General features: G+C 38.1%; 1 protein-coding gene across 3 annotated transcripts; it reads left to right on the top strand.

Moving 5' to 3' along the window:
* The first annotated feature begins 865 nt into the window (after positions 1-865).
* Positions 866-20,444, top strand: SLC33A1 (solute carrier family 33 member 1). 3 transcript variants are annotated; one of them, XM_039236053.1, is made up of 7 exons: positions 877-2,333; positions 10,956-11,146; positions 13,539-13,723; positions 14,000-14,117; positions 17,127-17,342; positions 18,595-18,790; positions 20,144-20,444. In XM_039236053.1, the coding sequence occupies exons 1-6, from the start codon at positions 1,559-1,561 to the stop codon at positions 18,760-18,762; spliced, it is 1,653 nt and encodes a 550-aa protein (XP_039091984.1). In that variant the 5' UTR covers positions 877-1,558; the 3' UTR covers positions 18,763-18,790; positions 20,144-20,444. The 3 variants fall into 3 exon arrangements, with proteins under 3 accessions (XP_039091985.1, XP_039091984.1, XP_039091983.1); XM_039236052.1 differs by having other exon boundaries at positions 878-2,333; positions 18,595-20,444; XM_039236054.1 differs by lacking the exons at positions 10,956-11,146; positions 14,000-14,117 and having other exon boundaries at positions 866-2,333; positions 18,595-20,444.
* The last annotated feature ends 1,477 nt before the right edge of the window (positions 20,445-21,921 follow it).

Below are 21,921 nucleotides of genomic sequence, written 5' to 3'. Positions count from 1 at the left end.
GTTCTCAGGATTCATGAGAGTTCAGATGCTGTGTCCGACTCTGTGCTGACAGTCCAAGAGCCTGATTGGGATTCTCTCTCTCCCTCAAAATAAATAAACAAAAAAAAAATAATTTTGAGATGGAGAAGTTATTACAACATTTGACTACATTTGGGAGAGGCCGGCAGTAACATGTTTTATCTTTTAAACAGTGTGAGGTTTGGTACGTTTTTTCTAAAGTATAGGTCGTTTTTGTTTATAGTATTAGTTGTCCAATGGAAAACAATACGGAATATAAGTAAATAGTCCATGTAAAACTTTACAGGTTATTTTCTATGCATTACAAATAATGCTGTTGGTGCTCTGAGGTAATTTTCTCTTATACATATTGAGTTAACATGAAACGAAATTTTAATATTTGGCTCTTATAAAACTGTTTAAGTCGCTCAAAAATAAGAGGGATGTTATGAATTTTTAATTCCAGTCCGCCACACGTAACGAACTAATGATCTGACCCCCGTTCCACTACACTGGAAAAGACGCAGTACAGAGAAACCTAGCACCTCTGAGCAGTTTCATTCATTCCATAAATATTCAGGCACTATGAAGCTTGCACTTCTCAAATTAGCCAGGCCTTTTATTCCCCTTTTTGGGGCACTCCTGCCTGCTGATGAAGACGTTCATAAACTTCAGCCCTTCTCTACTCCGTTTCTGCCTAGCGCACGAAAGCAAGGGCATCACACAATTACCGGCCCCAAGTTTGGGCATCACTTGTCCCCACCCTAACGACAAACCCCAGCGCCACCGCGTTAAATTCAGAGGCTGCCGGGTGTGATCAGCGTGCAGCCTGCGCAGGCCTGGCTCAATCAGCCCTCACTCACGTGGCCGCTCGGGCCCAATGACCGAGGCCCACGCTTTCCAGCCGGCCGCATGCGCTCACAGACCCAGAGCTCGCGCGGCGCCCCGCCCAGGCCTCAAAGTGCTCCAGCGTTAATCCTCCCATGAGGTCCTGGTCGCCAGAGTTTCGGGTTCCTACCAATCGTTGTTTCCGAACTCGGTCTCGGGAGCATTCCCTGATTGGCTTACTCGGGAGGCGGGGACAGGACTCATTTGAGCCTAGGACCACTTCCTGAGGCGCGAGGCAGGAAGTTACCGGGTCTCTCCGGGGTCCTGGAGAGAAAGTGCTGTCGGCTGCAGCGCTGGCGGCGAGAACTGGAGGTGGGTCGGGACGCTGGCCGTTCGGTGTCGCTGAAGCTAAGAGCCCGTATCCATCGTGGCACCACGGCCCTCTCCTCCAGCCCCGAGCCCGGCGCGGATGCCCGGGGGACTCCTTCAGGCTCCTTGACGCCGCTGCAAGGGCCACCTACCTGGGCATCGCCTGGGTCTCCAGCCAGGGGACTGGCTCCTGGCTTCAGTACTCGGGGCCGCTGTAAGAAGTGCCCTTATCACCCCTCGCCCTGTCCTCCTCCCTGAACTATCGAGACCCTGGTCCAGAGCGGCAGCCTTGGACCCGGGGCTAGGACGATCCAAGACGCTCAGTCCCGGCACCCCACAGACGGGGCTCTGCATCGTCTCTGATATGTCACCCACCATCTCCCACAAGGACAACAGTCGGCAACGACGCCCAGGGACTTTCAACCACTCTCTGGATATGAAGAGCGGTCCTCTGCCGCCAGGCGGCTGGGATGACAGTCATCCGGAATTGGTGGGTGGGGAAGGGGACAAAGAAGCTCTTTTGCGGGATACCGGCACTGGTGACTTCTCAAAACCCCCACGGAGCTGCCGGGCGGAATTAAGCAGCATTTTGCTGTTGCTTTTTCTTTACGTGCTTCAGGGCATTCCACTGGGCCTGGCCGGAAGCATCCCACTCATTTTGCAGAGCAAAAATGTTAGCTATACAGATCAAGCTTTCTTCAGTTTCGTCTTTTGGCCCTTCAGTCTCAAATTGCTCTGGGCCCCGTTGGTTGATGCAGTTTACTTTAGGAACTTTGGTCGTCGTAAATCTTGGCTTGTTCCTACACAGTATATACTGGGACTGTTCATGATATATTTATCCACTCAGGTGGACCATTTGCTCGGGAACACTGATGGCAGAAGCCCCGACGTGATTGCTCTCACTGTGACATTCTTTTTATTTGAATTCCTGGCCGCCACTCAGGACATCGCTGTGGATGGTTGGGCGTTAACTATGTTATCCCGGGAAAACGTGGGTTATGCTTCCACTTGCAATTCAGTGGGCCAAACAGCGGGCTACTTTTTGGGCAATGTTTTGTTTTTGGCCCTTGAATCTGCCGACTTTTGTAACAAATATTTGCGGTTTCAGCCTCAACCCAGGGGAATCGTTACTCTTTCAGGTAGTGTATTTAAACTATTATGCGGTGAGGATTGTTTTACGTTTATGAATCCTTTTGACAGAGGGTGTGACGTCGGAGGCAGTCTCATAATTTAATTTACTGGAAATGATTTTCTGGGAGGTTACCCGAGGTTAAGTTTTCTGCTAAAATGAGCTTGAGCCAGAACGACTACATCAGAGCAGTCATAATTGATGAGTACTGGGCAATGAGCAGGGAGAGGTAGCTCATCCAATAACATTGTTGTGTAATGACACACAAAACTCTCAGTCTAGGGAACTGTTGACACTTGACTAATACACAGATTCACATTCTTAAAAAGTTTGGCTAGTGTGTAGGCATAAATCCAGCCTGATTCCTGTGGTTCACATTTTCCTTTTCTCTTGTTGGATTGAGATTTCTAGTTCCATGCTTTCTGGTTCACTTCTTCCTCTACTCTTAAACCAAAAGTCCTCTTCTAGCCTTCTGGTGAAAAGAATAGGTTTAATTTATTCAGCACTAATGAGCTGACAGAGTGACAGAGTTCTGAGGGTGCCCTATGAATTAAGCAGAGTCCAATCCACAAAGATGGGAGAAATGAACATTTACGGGGAGCTCAGGGTTGCCAGCCACTAACTGCTTGTGAGAGTCAGGCTTCACACTACAGGTAACAATTGACCCTGTTGAATTATAAAATTCCATGAAGTGGTAAAGTGGAATTCCAGAATGCACAACACCAGGTGTGGAGACTGGGTTTGGGAGATGGTGCTGAGAGAAAAACTGTGACCTAATTAGTAAGAGTTTCTTGAAATGCTAGAAGAGTTTGAAGTTTAATCCAGTAAGTAATTTTGTGTAAGTTCTACAGAATCTCTCCTTCTTCATGAGTAAAATATATGTCCCTGGAAAGCTTTTCTTTTCTTCTCTTTCTTTTATGCTTTCCTAACAATTAGGAAACAGAAGTAAAATTACCAATGACAGGAATAATGGACATCAGGAATGTGGTAATACCAGCCTTCCTCATTCTGGTAATGATGATGGATTTCAGAGATTCTCTTCAAATTTAAGCAGTTAAACTTTCTTTCATCTTTCCAGTAATAGCCTGGGGATTCCCAACAGTGGAAATGTCGGGTAGTTGCGTGGTGAGGGAAGTGTAAGGGTTATGGAATAATATTTAGAGAGTGTGGAGGATGGAGGGATTCACAACTGCACTACTCATCATGAAATCTTACACACCCCCTCTATACCCTTAGGCCCTATAAGGGACTCCCTTTTCTTTTCTTTTTTTTTTTAATATTTATTTTTGAGAGACAGAGGGTGAGCGGGGAAGGGGCAGAGAGAGGGAGACATCGAATCTGAAGCAGGTTCCAGGATCTGAACTGTCAGCACAGAGCCTGATGTGGGACTCAAACTCACAAACCTTGAGATCATGACCTGAGCTGAAGTCAGATGCTTAACAAACTGAGCCACCCAGGTGTTCCAGGAACCCCCTTTTCTACCTCCTCAATCTGCTAGTGAGCTACTGCTACTGATGAAATGATAACTATCCTTTTCCTTAGTTGGTTTGAAGCCAAAAATGTTTGAGACCTATTGCTTTGCACTTAAACAGATTTGTCTCGAAGTGTTCTGGAGTCCTGCTCCTTCTCTATGGATAATTCTCTGCCTAGAAATACTTTTGAGTGCATTGCATTAGCATCTTACTGCTTTTTATGTATCTTTTCATTTGGTATTGGGACTGTTCATGTCACCAGGAAGGACTAATGAAATGATGTGTTACTTAACATGGGAAAAAGCCTCAGAAGAGAAATCAAGATTTTAGAGGCTGTGGAAAATAAATTACTAACTACGTAAATTAGCACTTTCTTTTAAGTATAAGAGTGATTGATAAAACATCATTCCAGGGAATGATGTAATTTTTGTTATTTTGTTATTTTGAATAGCTGTTAGTTCTGTGGAATTTGAACTTTGAGCTCCAGGAAATTGTAAAAATAGCTTACTTTTTAATTTAACATTTTCTGTCTGTAGTAGACTATTATTTTTAGTTAAAACACTTTAGTAAGTTAAGAGTTGAAGAATTTTCATTCACTTTTTTATGATTGTACATATCATATTTATAGCTTTGATCTTTCTGGAACGTAGTAGCAGTTTAACTTAAAAAAAAGTGGGGTTTTTTTTGGAATTTCAAGAGCATAGAAAGAATAATGAAGGAAATAAAATTGCTTAGGTAATAAAAGAAGAGCCAAACACTGAGGCAGATGTTTAGAAAGATCAGAAAATTAAAAAGCATAATAATTTTTTAGAATTTTAAAATATATTCTCTGATTAAGACTTTGTTTTGAATACAGATGAATAGAAATTGAATACGTTGAGAAAAGCCAGTTTCTGCCATTTGGAAAGCAGCAGTCTAAATAATAAATTTAGAACATGAAGGATAAGATGAGAATGGAATCCTTTGGAAACAAAGACTTGATTATGCTGAGATTGGCTTTTTGGCCCCTTCAGGGATCCAAGGCAGTCCTGAACTCAGAAGCGAGCTTTTTCTGTCCTGCCCCATTTGGTTTTCAAGGATTTTGGGGGAGCAAAAAGAGACAACCTTTTAAGTTGCAAGAGATGATGAAAGTAACCCAGAAGAACACAGGGATTAGAACATAGTTTTATGTTCTTCTCTCTCTCTTTTATTTATTTATTTATTTTTGTAATTTAGATTCTGATTTGTATTTGTGGGAACTGATATTTTTAATTGAGGTAAAATTGGTATATGTCAATATTAGTTTCAGGTGTACAATATAATTCTTTTTTTTTTAATATCACTTTATTACTATTAAGTCTGATGTAAAGAAGGCGGTTCTTTTTTTTGGAAAAATTTTTAATGTTTTTTATTTACTTCTGAGAGAGAGAGAGACAGCATGAGCAGGGGGAGATCAGAGAGAGAGGGAGACACAGAATCTGAAGCAGGCTCCAGGCTCTGAGCTAGCTGTCAGCACAGAGCCCGACGCGGGGCTCAAACCCACAAACTGTGAGATCATGACCTGTGCTGAAGTTGGACGCTCAACTGACTGAGGCACCCAGGGGCCCCAACATAATTCAATTCTTGTATGTACTACAAAGTGTTCATGGTTAGTCTGGTTACCATCTCAATTTATTCATATAGATGAAGAAACTGAGGTCAGGCGCCTAGTTGGAGACTGATACAGAACTCCCCCCACTATCTGAACATAGAGCATTCTTAGGAAACTTGTAAGCCAAATCATGTAAAGCAAAGAGTATCCACACTTTCTTTTACAAAAGACTTACTAGTGTCTTTCTTAAAGTTGGTAGGAAACTAGAAAAAAACTCAGGAAAAACCTTAAAACCTGAATATAATTTGTGCCAATTGGGCTTTTCTACTAGAGAAAAGTAGCACTCTGACTGCTGATGTCTGAAAATGTCAGCCCAGTAAGCCCTCTTCTGGAACGTCTGATGGCCTAGAAATGACAGACTAAAATTTTTTGTTTTGTTTCTTTAAGTAACCTGTAGCATTCATTCACTCAGTGCCTGGTACTAGCGGTATGATAGATGTTAAAATTTGATGAATAAGACCTGGGAATTCTCGGCTCCCAGGGAATTTATAATGGAAGTTTGCAAACCAAAATGATGGACTGGATAGATGGACAGTGGAAATGAATCAAGTGAGTTGGTACAAGACTGTAGGGTTTGGAGGGGACAGTGGTGACCTGAAGAACTCATGCCCATCTCGAGTTGGGGGTTTCAGTTTCAAAAAATTGTTGTCTTTGGCAATAGGATCCTACGATTGCTAGATCTTATGAGAGAAGCTAGAAATCCCTTTTTTGTCTATTTTGCCATTTTAAAAACATTTATTAGATTTGTATGAATTCTGTCTTTAGGCCAGAACCAATCTGAACTGGTATTTGCAGCCCATTCCTCTAGAAGCAGTGGTAACAACAGTGAACAGAAGAAGCGATTGGGATAGGGAGCAGGGTATTTGGGTTGGGGCAGGAAGCGGGTTAGTCTGATACTGGAGAAGAGAGCTAAACATACTAGAGCTTATGGATTGGTTTGTCTATAGTTAGGCATGCACAGAGAAGAGTCAATCAGAAAAAGAGGAAATGTTGTTTTGAAAAAAATGGTGCTGAAAGAATCTAATCAAACTGGCAATGAATAAAAATAGTATTTGTAAGTCATTCTTTGAACTAGAAAGAGAATAGGATCAATTAATTCTTTTTTTAAATTGTCAATGTTTTATTTATTTCTGAGAGAGTTCAGTTAAAACTACAGAATAAATGATTTCAACATACCTAAATATTTCTTTTTTGGTTGTTTTATATTATCTTATATTTGAGACCTACATTTCTTATTCCTAGCACAGTTTTATAACTTTTGCATTCTTATTTATTTATTTATTTATTTCTGAGAGAGAGATAGCATGAGCAGGGGAGGGTCAGAGAGAGAGAGGGAGATACAGAATCTGAAACAGGCTTCATGCTCTGAGCTGGCTATCAGCACAGAGCCCGACGCCGGGCTAGAACCCACGAACCGTGAGATCATGACCTGCGCCGAAGTTAGACGCTTAACTGACTGGACCACCCAGGCCCCCCAACTTTCTCATTCTTAAAAAAAAATGAAAAAATAATTTTTGTGTTCTTAAATTTTCCAATAATTTTTAAATTTTTTTGGTTTTAAAATAATTATAGATTCACAGTAGATTGCAAAGAAATGTTTAAGGAAATCCCATGCACCCTTCCCCAGTCTCTCCCATTGTTAACATCTTACATAACTAGAGGACAGTCTCAAAACCAAGAATTGACATTGGTACAATCAATACCACTATTCAGGTTTTACCAATTATACGCATACTTATTTGTCTTTGCTTGTGTGTATGCATGTGAGCAGCTCTGTGTAATTTCATCATGTGTAGCCTTGCAACCACCATCACTACAATGAAGATACTCAAGTGTACCATCTCAAGACTCCTTTGTGTTGCCTGTTTATAGCTATACCCATTTCCTCTTCTCCATCCCTAACCCCTGGAAGCTACTAACCTGTTTTCCATCTTTATAGCTATGTTATTTCAGAAATGTTACACAAATGAAATCATGTAGTATATGTTCTTCAGAGATTAGCTCTTTTCACTTAGCATAATTTCTTTGAGGTTCATCCAAGTTGGTGCATGTATCAGTGATCTGTTGCTTTTTTTATTGCTGAGAAGTATTCTGTTTATTTGATATACCATGGTTTATTTCACCACTCATCCATTGAAGGGGATTTGAGTAATTTCTAGTCTGGGGCTTTTTTTATGTGAAAGTAAGTCTTCATTATTCTGAGATGAATGCCCCAAGTATGCAAACACTGGTTTCTGGTAAGTCCACTTTTATTTTGAAAGGAGTTGCCAAACTTTTTTCCAGATTGTCATGGATACACCATTTTATCTTCCTACTTACAATATGTGAATGATTCTGTTTCTCAATCCTTGTCAGCATTTGATGTTATCATTATTTTTCATTTAAACTATTCTGATATACTCTGCACCTTCATGTGGTAGCTTGGAATGTTCATTGTCTACTGTTTTATAAAAGTCTAAATTCAGCTTACAAAAAATGATTTAGGGGTGTCAAGATATAGGTTAAACAAAAGTTGAATGTAAGAACCTATCATAGCATCAGTGTAGAGACATATGTGTTTAAGTAAAAAGGATAAGTACCTGACCAGAACATATTTTAAAAAACTAAAAGAGTGATTCCCTTCCATCCATTCAGTGATAGAGGCCCAGAGTTAGCATGAGATGGGAGCACTGAATCTATCGGCTTCCCACCCTCAGCCTTGCACATTGGGCTGAGTTTGAACCCAAATTTTGGGACAAGATGGCCCGTAATAGCAAGAAAGCTGCTTAATCCAGTGCTTGATTGAAGAAACAATCTCTTCTACCCCAGAGGAAAACCTAACACTGGAGTTAATGAAAAGGTATATGATCTCAAAGATGGCTTTATCTTCCTAAGGGATTAGGAAGATTTCAAAATTCGATTTGTATTGACTTGATTTTTGCATTACATTGCTGTCTTTTAAAAATCTAATCCCCAAATCAGATATGACTATATTGTATAATCAAATAGCATTTTCTGGGGGCCTCTGACAGCGTGGATATTTTGAGCAAATGCTTCAGAGAGAGATTTGAGGCATAGAAAGGTCTGTTTCTACTAAGACTCAGCTCGTGACCCAGGGCCAAACACACTATTTAATTTCCGTTTCCTTCTCTGTGACAATGAGAGCATTGGACTGGATGATGTGTGTCTAAAGTCCCTTCATGCTCTAATGCGTGAAATAGAGAGCTGTGCCAAAAGCAAGAAGGTGAAAGGAAGGCCAGACATTTAGAACAAAGTGAAAGTTTGCTTTCCTGTCACTGACTTCTGAAGGGCTTACGTTAGTTTCCATAGTGTGAAAGTTGGAGAGAGAATCTCATCTGAGCCAAGGATGGTTGTATCAGACAATGCTTCTTAATTCTTCTGTTTCTTGTGATGGTGGCAGAGAGTGAATCTACACTTAGGCCACAGCTGTCTGAGGACCCAATCCAAAGCCTTGAAAGTGTGAAAGCTTTTTGAAGTCTGATATTTTATCGTAAAAATTCCTGGAAAATTTGCCTTCCCTATAATTTTTTTTTTCTTCATTAAAAAGGCTTCCTTCTAGGGGCACCTGGGTGGCTCAGCCAGTTGAGCATCCGACTTCAGCTCAAGGCATGATCTCACAGTTTGTGAGTTTGAGCCTCACATCAGGCTCGCTTCTGTCAGCCTGTCAGCACGGAGCCCCCTTCAGATCTTCTGACCTTGTCTCTCTGACCCTCCCTCTCTTTTTCTCTCTCTCTCTCAAAAAGGCTTCCCTCTAAACTATTGAGTAAAATGAATTCTTTAGGAAGATATACCATGCTTATTTATTCTATGGGTTTGCATACTACCATATAGGGCGATGGAAGTGAGGAAGGGGGATAGCCAGATTAAAGAAGTCTACTGAAGGATCTATGTTCCAGACTTCATGGTTGGAGCTAAAATGAGTATCTTCTCAGGCATATCTGGTTGATATGAAAGAGCCTAATTGCTGTAGACAGGTGTATCTGAGCATCTGGGTAGTAAAATGAGAAACATTATTGCTTTAGAATCAGATCTAGTTTAGACTCACCCCTGGCACTTTGTGGACTGCGATCCTGTTTCATTGTGTATAAAGTGGGAATAATAATACTTGTCTTGGAGAGTGACTTTTGAGATTTATTGCACTGTCCTATGTTTTGCTTTGGCATAATAGACACTTATGTGCTAGCTATTATATCTTTCTTGGTTACTGGTGAATTGGCACATACTCTTAAATTTTACGTTTATGGGAGCACCAGATAATATTTAGTTGCCACTTCAGAATATTTAGTTTGTCCTATAGGTCTTTGCCCAAAAATCATGTTTATGAAACATCAGCTTTGATATCTTAATTTTATATTATATGTGTAGACAGACAGACACACACATACACACACACACACACACCATATTGTGTTACAGATAAAACACATAAATCAAAATTAACCAAAATGTTAGAAATGAAATATTTAGGGGCACCTGGGTGGCTCAGTCAGTTAAGTGACTTCGGTTCAGATCATGATCAGACAGTTCGTGAGTTCGAGCCCTACAACGGGCTCTGTGCTGACATCTCAGAGCCTGGAGCCTGGTTCAGATCCTGTGTTCCCTCTTTCTCTTTCCCCTCCCCTGCTGACACTCTGTCTCTGTTTCTCTCTCTCAAAAATAAATAAACATTAAAAATTTTTTAAAAGAAAAAAAATATATGTATTTTGGTAACAATATCTTTATAATGGTTGGTATATCAGACTATGGATGTTCTCTAGCATCAAAGCAATGTTAATAAATAATAGCCAGTAGTCTAATGGTAATTACTATTTATGGTAATTGCTTTCATAAAAATATATTTTCTGGCAGTGGCTAAGCCTCTTTTTCTGAGCTATTAGCTCCATTCTCTCCATGTGAACTATTGGAAAGCCTTTGAATTAGGGCTCTGAAATGATGTGTTCTCACTACTTCCTCCTTTTTATGTATTGTTATTTTATCTAGAGAACACAAAGGAATTAGAAATAATCTTATCTGGGGTGCCTGGGTAGCTCGGTTAAGTGTCCAACTTCGGCTCAGGTCATGCTCTCACAGTTCGTGAGTTTGAGGCCTGGGACAGGCTTTGTGCGGACAGCTCAGAGCCTGGAGCCTGCTTCAGATTCTGTGTCTGCCTCTTGCTCTCTTCCTCTCCCACTTGTGCTCTGTCTCTCTCTCAAAAATAAATAAGCATTAAAAAACAAAACATTTAATTGCAGTAAAGTTGTACACAGAATTATTTAGTATCAACGCAGATATGTCATTTCAAAAGTTAGGTACCAAGGATGCCTGGGTGGCTCTCGATTGAACATCCGACTTCAGCTCAGGTCATGATCTCACAGTTTGTGAGTTCAAGCCCTGCATGGGGCTCTGTGCTGACAGCTCGGAGCCCAGAGCCTGCTTCCTATTCTGGGTCTCCTTTCTCTCTGCCCCTCCCCTGCTCACACTCTGTCTCTTTCTCTTAAACAAACAAACAAAAATTGTTTTAAGTTAATAGATTTTAACCTTTTAATTTCAGATTTCCTTTTTTTCTGGGGAACTGTATTTTTGATAACAACAACTCTAGTTGCCCTTTTGAAAAAAGAAAACAAAGAAGTATCAATAGGAAAAGAAGAAACTCAAGGGATCACAGATACTTACAAGCTGCTTTTTGCAATTATAAGAATGCCAGCAGTTCTGACATTTTGCCTTCTGATTCTAACTGCAAAGGTAAGAGATTTATAAAGCAAAATTTACCACTCTGCTATAAAATTACCAATATCATGGAACACTTCCTTTGCCGTTTCATATAAGGTCCTTCCTACTACTATTAGAATTTAACAATAAAAAGTAGTATTTTCTCTTTATTAAATTTGTTTTAAAAGGTGTGATGATATCAAATGTAATTTCAAAGTAGGCTGACTCTTAGGATCTTGAAAAGAATTATGCCAATTTGAAGTACCTCTAAAAATGTGAAATTTTATTTAATAAATGATATTAATGCTTGGTATGCAAATGAATGCCTTGAAAAAAATGATTCCCTATTGTTATAATGAACATACATTTACTATCAGAAGTGTTATAATTATTTACACAGAATGTGATTTACAAAGATATGGAAATATATAAGCATTGGAAGTCTATTTAAAAATCAGTTGACATTTAAAATAAAATTTTTTTTTAATGTTTTTTCTTTATTTCTGAGAGAGAGAGAGAAAGACAGCGTGTGCAGGGGAGGGTCAGAGAGAGAGGGAGACACAGAATCTGAAACAGCCTCCAGGCTCTGAGCTGGCTGTCAGCACAAAGCCTGACGCGGGGCTTGAACCCACAAACCGTAGGATTATGACCTGAGCCAAAGTTGGACGCTTAACCGACTGAGCCACCCAGGCGCCCCAACTTATTTTTTTTTTGACGTTGGAAAGAAATATATCATAAATAAATGGGTATTTTGGTGACTTTTATTTTCTTTATGTTTTCTGTATTAAGATGTCCTACCTTTATAGTCCAAAAACATTTTTAAAGATATTATGCTAGAGCAAAGGTAAGTACGTGTATTTTGTTATAGTGAAATATTGCTAGTGTTAAAATTAATATTCCTAAAATCTGAAATCAGTTATAGGAGTTTCATATTATATATCTAAAGCTATCTACATAAATAGTTTACAGGTATCTTTTGATATCCCGAAGTAAAATTTGGAGCCTCATTATTTTTGAAATAGTGAATTTTTCTTCCTCCCTAGTGTAGGGAAGGTTACATTTTAAGGAAACATTGGGAAGGTTAAACTTAAGATTCAACTTCAGGAAATGATGATACGTTCAAGGAAGATATTATCTAATTCCGTCATTTATTAAAAAAAATATTTTTTGATGTTTTATTTACTTCTGAGAGAGAGAGAGACAGCATGAACAGGGGAGGCTCAGAGAGAGAGGGAGACACAGAATCCTAAACAGGCTTCAGGCTCTGTGCTAGCTGTCAGCACAGAGCCTGACGTGGGGCGCGAACCCAGGAACCATGAGATCATGACCTGAGCTGAAGTTGGATGCTTAACCGACTGAGCCACCCAGGCACCCCTAATTACATCATTTAGAGATAATCCTTGCTAACACTTTGGTATCTTTTCTTCCAGCACTCTTTTTTCCGTGTGTGTGTACTTTCATATGTGAATATAATTAATAAGTTATAATCAACAAATTAATAATAATATAGATGTATGTATACACATACAAATATGCATGTAAATAAAAGGAATTGGATCACATCATATATAACTTTTATCTTGTTTTTGGCTTAATACTCCATATTCCTTATCATTAAATAATTTTTGAAAAGTGTCTGGGTGGCTCAGTTGGTTGAAAAAATGTATAATGTTTTCTTGGAATTACTTTTGAAATGTTAAATACTTTTGGAAATTTTATAATCAGTCAGAAATCATCAAAATGTGTATGTGTGGCAGTGATGCTTCACTTTATTTTTTTATTTTTATTCAAAAAATTTTTAAGTTTTTTTTGAGAGAGAGCATGAGTGGGGTAGGGTGTGGGGCGGGGTGGGGGAAGAGAGAGAGAGAGAGAGAGAAAGAAAGAGAAAGAATTCCAAGCAGGCTCCATGCTGTCAGTGCAGATCCCAATGCGGGGCTTGAACCATGAGATCATGACCTGGGCCAAAACCAAGAGTCAGACGCTTAACGCACTGAGCCACCCAGGCGCTCTAGTGATTCTTCATTTTACTAGATTTTATTTGGAGTCAATTAAAGGCTTTTTTAAAAACTTAAAACATAGAAAAAAAAAAAACAAAAAAAAAAAACTTAAAACATAGAAATCAATAAGTTTGGGTTTGAACACTGTTTATTGTTAGAGATTGAAGTTTTTGAAATTTAGTTGTTGTTACAGGCATCTGCATTTCCTAAAAGTCCTGCATTTTCAGTTGTTTTCACTGAATATTGTTAGTAGACCATAGAACAAAGTGTGCCTTCCATAATTTGATTGTTACACCGATAGAATAATATGTTTTCCTGTAAATGGTGTAAATCAGTAATGAGATTGAGGTCTTGGAGAACTTACATATGCTTGGGGGAAAATATTTTGTAAACCACAAATTAAAATACTTTCTGTTTTTATATTGCAGATTGGTTTTTCAGCAGCAGATGCAGTAACAGGACTGAAATTGGTAGAAGAGGGAGTACCCAAAGAACATTTAGCCTTATTGGCAGTTCCAATGGTTCCTTTGCAGATAATATTACCTCTGATTATCAGCAAATACACTGCAGGTCCCCAGCCACTAAATATATTTTACAAAGCCATGCCCTACAGGTAACAATGAAATAAAACCTAACTCAATAAGAAAAGGTTAAATGAGGAATATTCATCAGTGTCACTAATACTTGTGTGTAAAGTATATACAGAAAAAGACTTGAAAAACATCTTTAACTTCAGTATCATTTCTATGCACTTTTATCTCTTTTTAACTTCTTAACAGGTTTTAGATAGCAGGCTTCTTTCACATAGTAAGTGTACAGCTTTCTGTTTTTGTTACTATTTTTTAACCTAAAATGGAAGTCAACTCCATGTGTCTTTCTTTGTCTATAGGTTATTGCTTGGATTAGAATATGCTCTACTAGTTTGGTGGACTCCCAAAGTAGAGCATCAAGGAGGATTCCCTATCTATTACTATATCATAGTGCTGCTGAGTTATGCGTTACATCAGGTAAGTTTGCTGTGGTTTTCTCAGGAAGTAAACTGTTTTTGGCAAATAAAGAAGACATTTTTCTACAGTTGCCGTGAAATAATGATAATAAATTTTAAGACTGAAGCATGAATCTGACATTGAAGCAATTATTTAACAATGAACTTTAAACCTGTTGCTTTAGATTTATTGAGCTCTATTTGTAGAAAGTTTCTTCATTTCATTTTTTTTTTTTTGTCCATTCAACAGTGTTTATTACATTACAGAATTTATTCCAAAGCCAGTAATTCTACCCTTGCTAAGTATCCATCAGTCCATCCCTAGACTTGGATTCTTTACTTCCTGTATTCTATATGCCTTTTCTTTCTGAAAGTACTGAGAAATAATGATGGCTCCTGAGCTAGAGATCCCAGGTTCTCAGTTTCTATTCTGTATTGAAATTTGTGTATTGTTTGTGATTTTGGAAGTTGTGTGTTAATCAGCTTTCTCTTTCTTTATTAGCTACATTTGGCCATCACTAGCCTCTCCTAACTGCTGTTGCACAATGAGCTTGTGTTCTGGGGCAAGTGACTCAAAGATTTCCAGGAGGAAACCGTTGGGACTTGACTGTAGTTTTTTAATTTAAGAGTCAGTCACCTTGGATTTTTCTCTGGAACCTAGTTTAAATTCTTTGAAAGTTATATTTACAAATTCCTCACTCGTTTTTCTAACTAAAACCTAAAAATATGGCTACCAAGTAATCTCAATAATTTTTTGCATACAGTTCATTTAGGAGAACTCCATAATGGATCTGTCCAACTAATTATATGTTTTTATTTATTTATTTATTTATTTACTTATTTATTAAAAAAATTTTTTTTAATATTTTTATTTATTTCTAGGAGAGAGAGAGAGACAGCGTGAACAGGGGAGGGTCAGAGGGAGAGGGAGACACAGACTCTGAAACAGGCTCCAGAGCCCGACGCGGGGCTCGAACCCACGAACCGCGAGATCATGACCTAAGTGAAAGTCGGACGCTTAACCGACTAAGCCACCCAGGCGCCCCTTATTAAAAATTTTTTTAATGTTTATTTTGAGAGAGAGAGTGTGTGTGTGTGTGTGTGCTAGCAGGGGAGGGGCAGAGAGAGAGGGAGAGAAAGAATCCCAAGCAGGTCCCATGCTGCCAGTGCAGAGTCCAGCACAGGGCTTAAACTCACGAACTGTGAGATCATGACTTGAGCTGAAATCAAGTCGGACTCTTAACTGACTGAGCCACCCAGGCGCCCCAAATAAGTCTGTGTTTAAAGAAGTACTTTAACGGGCACCTGAGTGGCTCAGTCAGTTAAATGTCTGACTTCGACTCAGGTCATGATCTCATGGTTTGTGAGTTCCAGCTGTGCTGACAGCTCAGAGCCTGGAGCCTGCTTCCAATTCTTTGTCTCCCTCTCTCTGCCCCTCCCCCACACACAATCTGTCTTTCTTTCAAAAATAAATAAAACATTAAAAAGATTTAAAGTAGTACTTTAGCTTAGTAAATGTTTCACTATCTGTGTAAGTAAAGGCAAACAACAGTGAAGTAATTCACAATCATTTGTTTGGCTTTGGATTTCATAAGAAAATTTTCTAAAGTGTTGTTGATGTTCAGGCAGCCAGATGCTTTCTGGGAAAAATAGTACAATGCCAAGTAATTTTGAGAAGTGAGTGATACATGACATAACCTCTATGTAGCATCTTAATCATTCTTTCTACAAATACTAATTGATCATCTATTCCATGGCAGGAACCATTCTAAGCACTAAAATATAACAGTGCATAAATCATGCCAAAATCCCTGCCCTGAAGGCGTTTAAAATCCTAAAGGCTTTCAGGGGCCAGTAGTGAAAGAGACCTGTTTATTTTTTTTATAACTTAGTGTTTCTCAGTCTTTTTTTTTTTTTTTAATATTTTTATTTCTAGGAGAGAGAGAGAGACAGCGTGAGCAGGGGAGGGTCAGAGAGAGAGGGAGTCACAGACTGAAACAGGCTCCAGGCTCTGAGCTGGCAGTCAGCACAGAGCCCGAAGCGGTTCTCGAACCCACGAACCGCGATTTCATGATCTAAGCGGAAGTCGCGCGCGCACACACACACACACACACACACACACACACCCTCCCCCATGAGCAGGGGAGGGTCAGAGAGAGAGGGAGATACAGACTCTGAAACAGGCTCCATGCTTGGAGCTAGTTGTCAGCACAGAGCCCGACACAGGGCTTGAACCCACGAACTGTGAGATCATGACCTGAGCCGACGTCAGACGCTTAACTGACTGAGCTACTCAGGCGCCCCTAGTGTTTCTCAGTCTTATTTGACTTTGGAACTCCTTTTTTTCTATGAACATACCATGGAACAGTATTCAAAGTAATGAAATTTTGTAAACATGGTTTGTTTCTATGTTCCTAAATGGAGGGTTAATTCTTACCTTTTAAGTACTTTTTGCCTCTTAAGGAGATTTTTCTCTTTAGTTTGTCTCATAAATTCTGCAATGTCATTTTTCTATCATATATAAAATAAAATTACATACATATATGTATATAATTATATATTCATGTTCCTTTGGATATTTGAGTGCTTACATGTGTAATGTATATGTGTGTGTGTATGAGGAACAGTACAAATATGGGGTTTTGTATCCTTAGATGCCACCCTATCTTGTCATTTTCTCTATTGAGCCTTCCTTGACTACTTATTGTAGAATTAATCTCATTTATTTAGGCCCTGGTAGCACAAAGGTGTCCTTCTCCTTACTTCATTTCATTGTAACTATTTATTTCTTATTTTCCCAGTCTAGAATAAGTTCTTCAAGGGGATAGAGAGACTGTTGTCTTATTCATCTTTTTATGGATGAATAAAAGATGGCTTGGCCTATAATGGGTGCTACATACATCATTGTTAACTTGAGTTTACTAAGGGTTCATGAAAATTAATTTTCAGTTCGTGATTTTGATGTTCTTAATTCAGCCCATAGTTTTTCAAGGTCTTTTTATGCTAAAGATATTTCATATTTTCCTTGTAGGTTACCTTGTATAGCATGTATGTCTCCATAATGGCTTTCAATGCAAAGGTTAGTGATCCACTTATTGGAGGAACATATATGACCCTTTTAAACACCGTGTCCAATCTGGGAGGAAACTGGCCTTCTACAGTAGCTCTTTGGCTGGTAGACCCCCTTACAGTGAAAGAGTGTGTAGGAGCATCAAACCAGAATTGTCGAACACCTGATGCTGTTGAGGTAAGTATGTTGTAACTGTAGATAAAATTAAGCTAATATTAATATATTAATTTTCTAAAAATCTTTTTATGGTTTCTTTATTTTTGAGACAGAGCATGAGCAGGAGAGGAGCAGAGAGAGAGGGAGACACAGAATCTGAAACAGGCTCCAGGCTCTGATCTGCCAGCACAGAACCCGATGAGGAGCTCGAACCCACGAACCATGAGATCATGACCTGAGGCGAAGTTGGACGCTTAACCGACTGAGCCACCCAGGCGCCCCAATATATTAATTTTCAAGGGTGTCTGACTGGCTCAGTCCATTGAGTATGCAACTCTTGATCTCAGGGTTGTAAGTTGTACATTGGGTATAGAGATTAGTTTAAAAAATAAAATCTTAGGGTTGCCTAGGTGGCTCAGATGGTTAAGCATCTGACTTTTGGTTTTGGCCTAGGTCATGATCTCATGGTTCTTCAGTTTGAGCCCCACACTGGGCTCTTTGCTGGCAGTGCAGAGCCTGTCTTGGATCTCTGTCTCTTTCTCTTTCTTTCTCCCCCCGCGCCCCCTCCCCCCGCTCACACACTCTCTCTCCCTTTCAAAATAAATAAAACTTTAAAAAGTAAATAAAATCTTTAAATAAAGATATTTTCTTATTTTGTCTCTAGAGGTACGGTATTTTTTTAAAAAATTATGTCTGGGAGCACCTGGGTGACTCAGTCAGTTAGATAACCGATAACCGACTTCGGCTCAGGTCATAATCTCACATTCTGTGCTGACAGCTCAGAGCCTAGAGCCTGCTTCAGATTCTTTATCTCCCTTTCTCTCTGCCCCTCCCCCACTCACACTCTGTCTTGGTCTCTCAAAAATGAATAAATGTTTAAAAAAAAGAAAAAAAGAAAAGTATATTTTGAGAGGTAGAGCCTGTGATCAATCTCCAGGTCATTCGTTCAAGCCCCACATTGGATTATTTAAAATATAATAATAAAAAAATAAGGGCTCCTGGCGGCTCAGTCGGTTAAGTGTCCGACTTCAGCTCAGGTCATGATCTCACAGTTTGTGGGTTTGAGCCCCGTGTCAGGCTTTGTGCTGACAGCTAGCTCAGAGCCTGGAGCCTGTCTTCGGATTCTGTATCTCCCTTTCTCTGACTTCCCCTGTTCGCTCTCTCTCTCAAAAATAAATAAAACATTAAAAATATTACAAAGTAGAAACAACTAAATTGCTGAATACTTCTATTTTGAAATTATGAAATACTTATTACAATTTTATTTTTGCAGCTTTGCAAAAAACTTGGTGGCTCATGTGTTACAGTGCTGGATGGTTATTATGTAGAATCCATCATTTGTGTTTTTATTGGATTTTGTTGGTGGTTCTTTCTTGGTCCACAATTGAAAAAATTACAGGATGAAGGACCATCTTCATGGAAGTGCAAAAGAAGCAACTAATGCATTCACTACTGGACATTCTAGGAAGGTAACTGCAGTTTTGTTTTAATTCAGACAGCTATGATAATCAGTGCACAGGAGTATAAAATGTTATTTTAAACACGGAAATTATTAATATAAAATGCCAAATGGTTAAAAAATAGAGACCTCTCTGTATAGTTGATTATATTTTCCTTGCCTTGTTGATGTATTTAAAGTTTACTTAAGGTCAGGACATTGGTACTAAAACAAATTATCTGGCCTTGTTATTTGATTTATATCTTTTTAATTTACTGACCAAAGTATATTTTAACCTGCAGTGCAGTAGTCATGGGTGATAACCATGCAGTCAAGTATTGTTATCAGTACCTATCATTGAGCTGTATTTAAAATTTTGGTACAATATATTAAATAGAACAAAGCTTGATATTCAGGTACTAATTACAACTAGTCTGGCTTTGTTGGCAGTTAAATCTTATTTTGAATTGCAAATTGGTTAAATTCTAAGTGGAATTTGCTGGGAAGAGAATGTAGACTACTGAAATGCCTTTTTAGTTGTTATTCTTCTGACTGTAACCACATTGTACTAATGAATCTGTGTTAAAAAGACTATCTTAAATGTATTTCCTGCTTTTGTAAGCGTTAAAGATTTATAAGAAGATTATTCAAACTATTTTTTATAAAGTGAAAGCTATGATTTTTAATTTAATGCTTCCCCTATCCCCCCTTTTTGGAAGCTATTTTGATTCCGTGCTAAGTCTTACCCTAAAGCTTACATGTGTTTTTTTGTCATAAGTGTTTCATGGCATACAGACAGCTTATGAAGGGATCTAAATTAATTAGTGTCGTATGTATGTTCATGGGAAAGTTTTGAAAATAAAAAATGTTTTTCTTCAAGCAGTTTTTTTTCATTACTGAGAGGAAAAAAAAAACCAGTAAGCTTTCTGGTTAAGTGAAATGTAAATGAATAATTTAACCATAATTTTAAAGACTAATGCATTAGAGAGAGAAAGACATTTTGTGCCTTTGACAAGTTAAATCGTGTTGTGGACAATTGTTTCTCAGTTAAGCACTTTACTAGTGAGAAAACATCTCACAATTTATATGAAATCAGGTACTGTATTTCCACTTATGAAAACACAACCATCTGTTTGTAAACTGTAATTTCCAGTGGAGGATTGGTATCCCAGGAGAAGTACGCTTTTGAATACGTTAGCAACTCCCAACATATTATGTATACTCAGTAACAAGGTTCTTTTCTTATTTTGTGTTGTGCATTACTCGGACTCTAGAGATTATGTGAATCCTTCCAAAGTTATAGAAAAAGAAAGATTAAGTTGAGACTTAATTTTGTCTTTGTGGGAAAATACTAATTTTTGATTTTGTTAATTTTATAACATAGGTTGAATTTTAGAGTGGGGTTTTTTGTAAGTAACGGAGGATAAAATGGGTGGGAGAAAATGGCACTCAGCATCTGAAGAAAGGTGGAGGCAATGATCGCTAGAATTCATGCATTGCCATTGGAAAGCCTGTGCTGGGTATCGATGCCAGATCCTGAAGAATCACCTGGGAAAACATCCTAAAAAGAAGGAGGCTACACCAAACCATAGTCTACCATACTTTGTCACATGGGTTGTCCATTATCATGTATTATAATCAAAATGTTTACTTGAATAAAGAAAAAAACCCACTTAACTCTCAAATGTGAAATGTATTTTATTTTTTAATTTTTGGATTAAGGTCACATTGCTATAATTACCTTTCATTTCTTACCCACTCCTAAATTTTACCTACTTTCAAACATACTTTGAAGTCGACAAATCTTTAGTGACTTGAAGTATTAAAATATATTTTAAGCCTTTAACTATAAGATGAAAGCCATTAATTGCATTTGCTCTAGAAATGAACAATTGTTTTGCTTTATAGTTGTTTGGTACATGCTTTTAATGCGTGCCAAAAATGACTTCTTAATAGCTATGTGCAACTGTCCTACATACATTGACCACTGATGGCATCTTACAAATGATCTACTTGAATCTGAGGATCTGTTCATGGTAAATCAGTAGGTACCAGAAAAATACTACCTATTTTTACTATCTTTTTCTTTCCTGATAGATCTGATAAACTCTGCCCACAAGTATGAACATTAACTTTTCCAGTTAATAATAGATTTACTAGCTAATATTCTTATAAATCTTGTAAGATTAGCTAAAACTAAAAGCAAAAATTTCTTCCTTTGTAATTAATTTTGCCTGATCAATCATAAACAAATTGTTCACCTAAAATCAATTCCTCTATTTTTTAACATTAAACTTTTGAGATGTAAACCTACAGTTTGATTTCATCAAGGATGATGTAATCCTTTATTACAAGGATTTTTATCCTCAACAGGTGTCAGTGGGGTCTTGAAACCTCTGAATTGTTAGCAAAACTGGATATGTAATTTTTTGTCTTTCTGGAGAGAGCTCTTGTTAAAATCTTAAATGCTCTGTGATCTAAAAAAGTGTGAAAGCTATGCCTTATTGAATGTGGGCTGATTCTGAATTATAAACATAAATTTGAAATGATAGTTTTGAATCTAATTGGTTAAAGCATCCCAGAAACAATGTTAAAAGAAAAATCCATGATGAAAACTAGAAAATGTCTGCATTTGTAGTGAACTTGAAGGGATTAGAGGAGGTAAGACACTACTGATAGGGGAGGGACATGAGGGTAAATTCTCCCCCAGAAAAGATATATCTTAGTAATTGAATCCTTTTTCTTATGAATAATTTCTGTTTGCCCTGTTAACAGATACCCAAAAAAGTATATTGTTTTATATTAAGTGGCTAAGATCATTATTTATTATAACATAGGACCAGACTTGTGTTTTGTATTTTGGGGGGTCATGTTTTTATATGTGCTTGAAAGAATGAGTAAAACTGTAACACAGACTTATGCTAAAACTAAAGAACCAATTTGTTGAGGACATTCCATGCAGATTTCCAAAATGCATTTTACCTTAGTATTAGAGAAAGAAAATAAATTTTAAAAAATGATTCCATTATAACTAGGATTAATATACTTAATAGCATTTTCATTAGAGAAAGAAAGGTGATATAGTGCATTGCACTACTGAGACTCTTTAACCAATGTCTTCGGTAGATAGCAAGCATTAATTATTTGATTTTTCTCTTAGCA

This window comes from Hyaena hyaena, unplaced genomic scaffold (assembly GCF_003009895.1).
Source record: "Hyaena hyaena isolate Hyena2069 unplaced genomic scaffold, ASM300989v1 scaffold_105, whole genome shotgun sequence".
NCBI lineage: Eukaryota > Metazoa > Chordata > Mammalia > Carnivora > Hyaenidae > Hyaena > Hyaena hyaena.
Note: the sequence above shows the minus strand (reverse complement) of the source record. Positions and strands in the feature narration are given on the sequence as shown.

Excerpts from the sequence above, each read along its gene's own strand:
- SLC33A1 (XM_039236053.1), top strand. The coding sequence starts at position 1,559 with ATGTCACCCACCATCTCCCACAAGGACAACAGTCGGCAACGACGCCCA. Across the intron at positions 14,118-17,126 it reads TGAGTTATGCGTTACATCAG|GTTACCTTGTATAGCATGTA; the intron begins GTAAGTTTGCTG and ends TTTTCCTTGTAG. Across the intron at positions 17,343-18,594 it reads GAACACCTGATGCTGTTGAG|CTTTGCAAAAAACTTGGTGG; the intron begins GTAAGTATGTTG and ends TTATTTTTGCAG.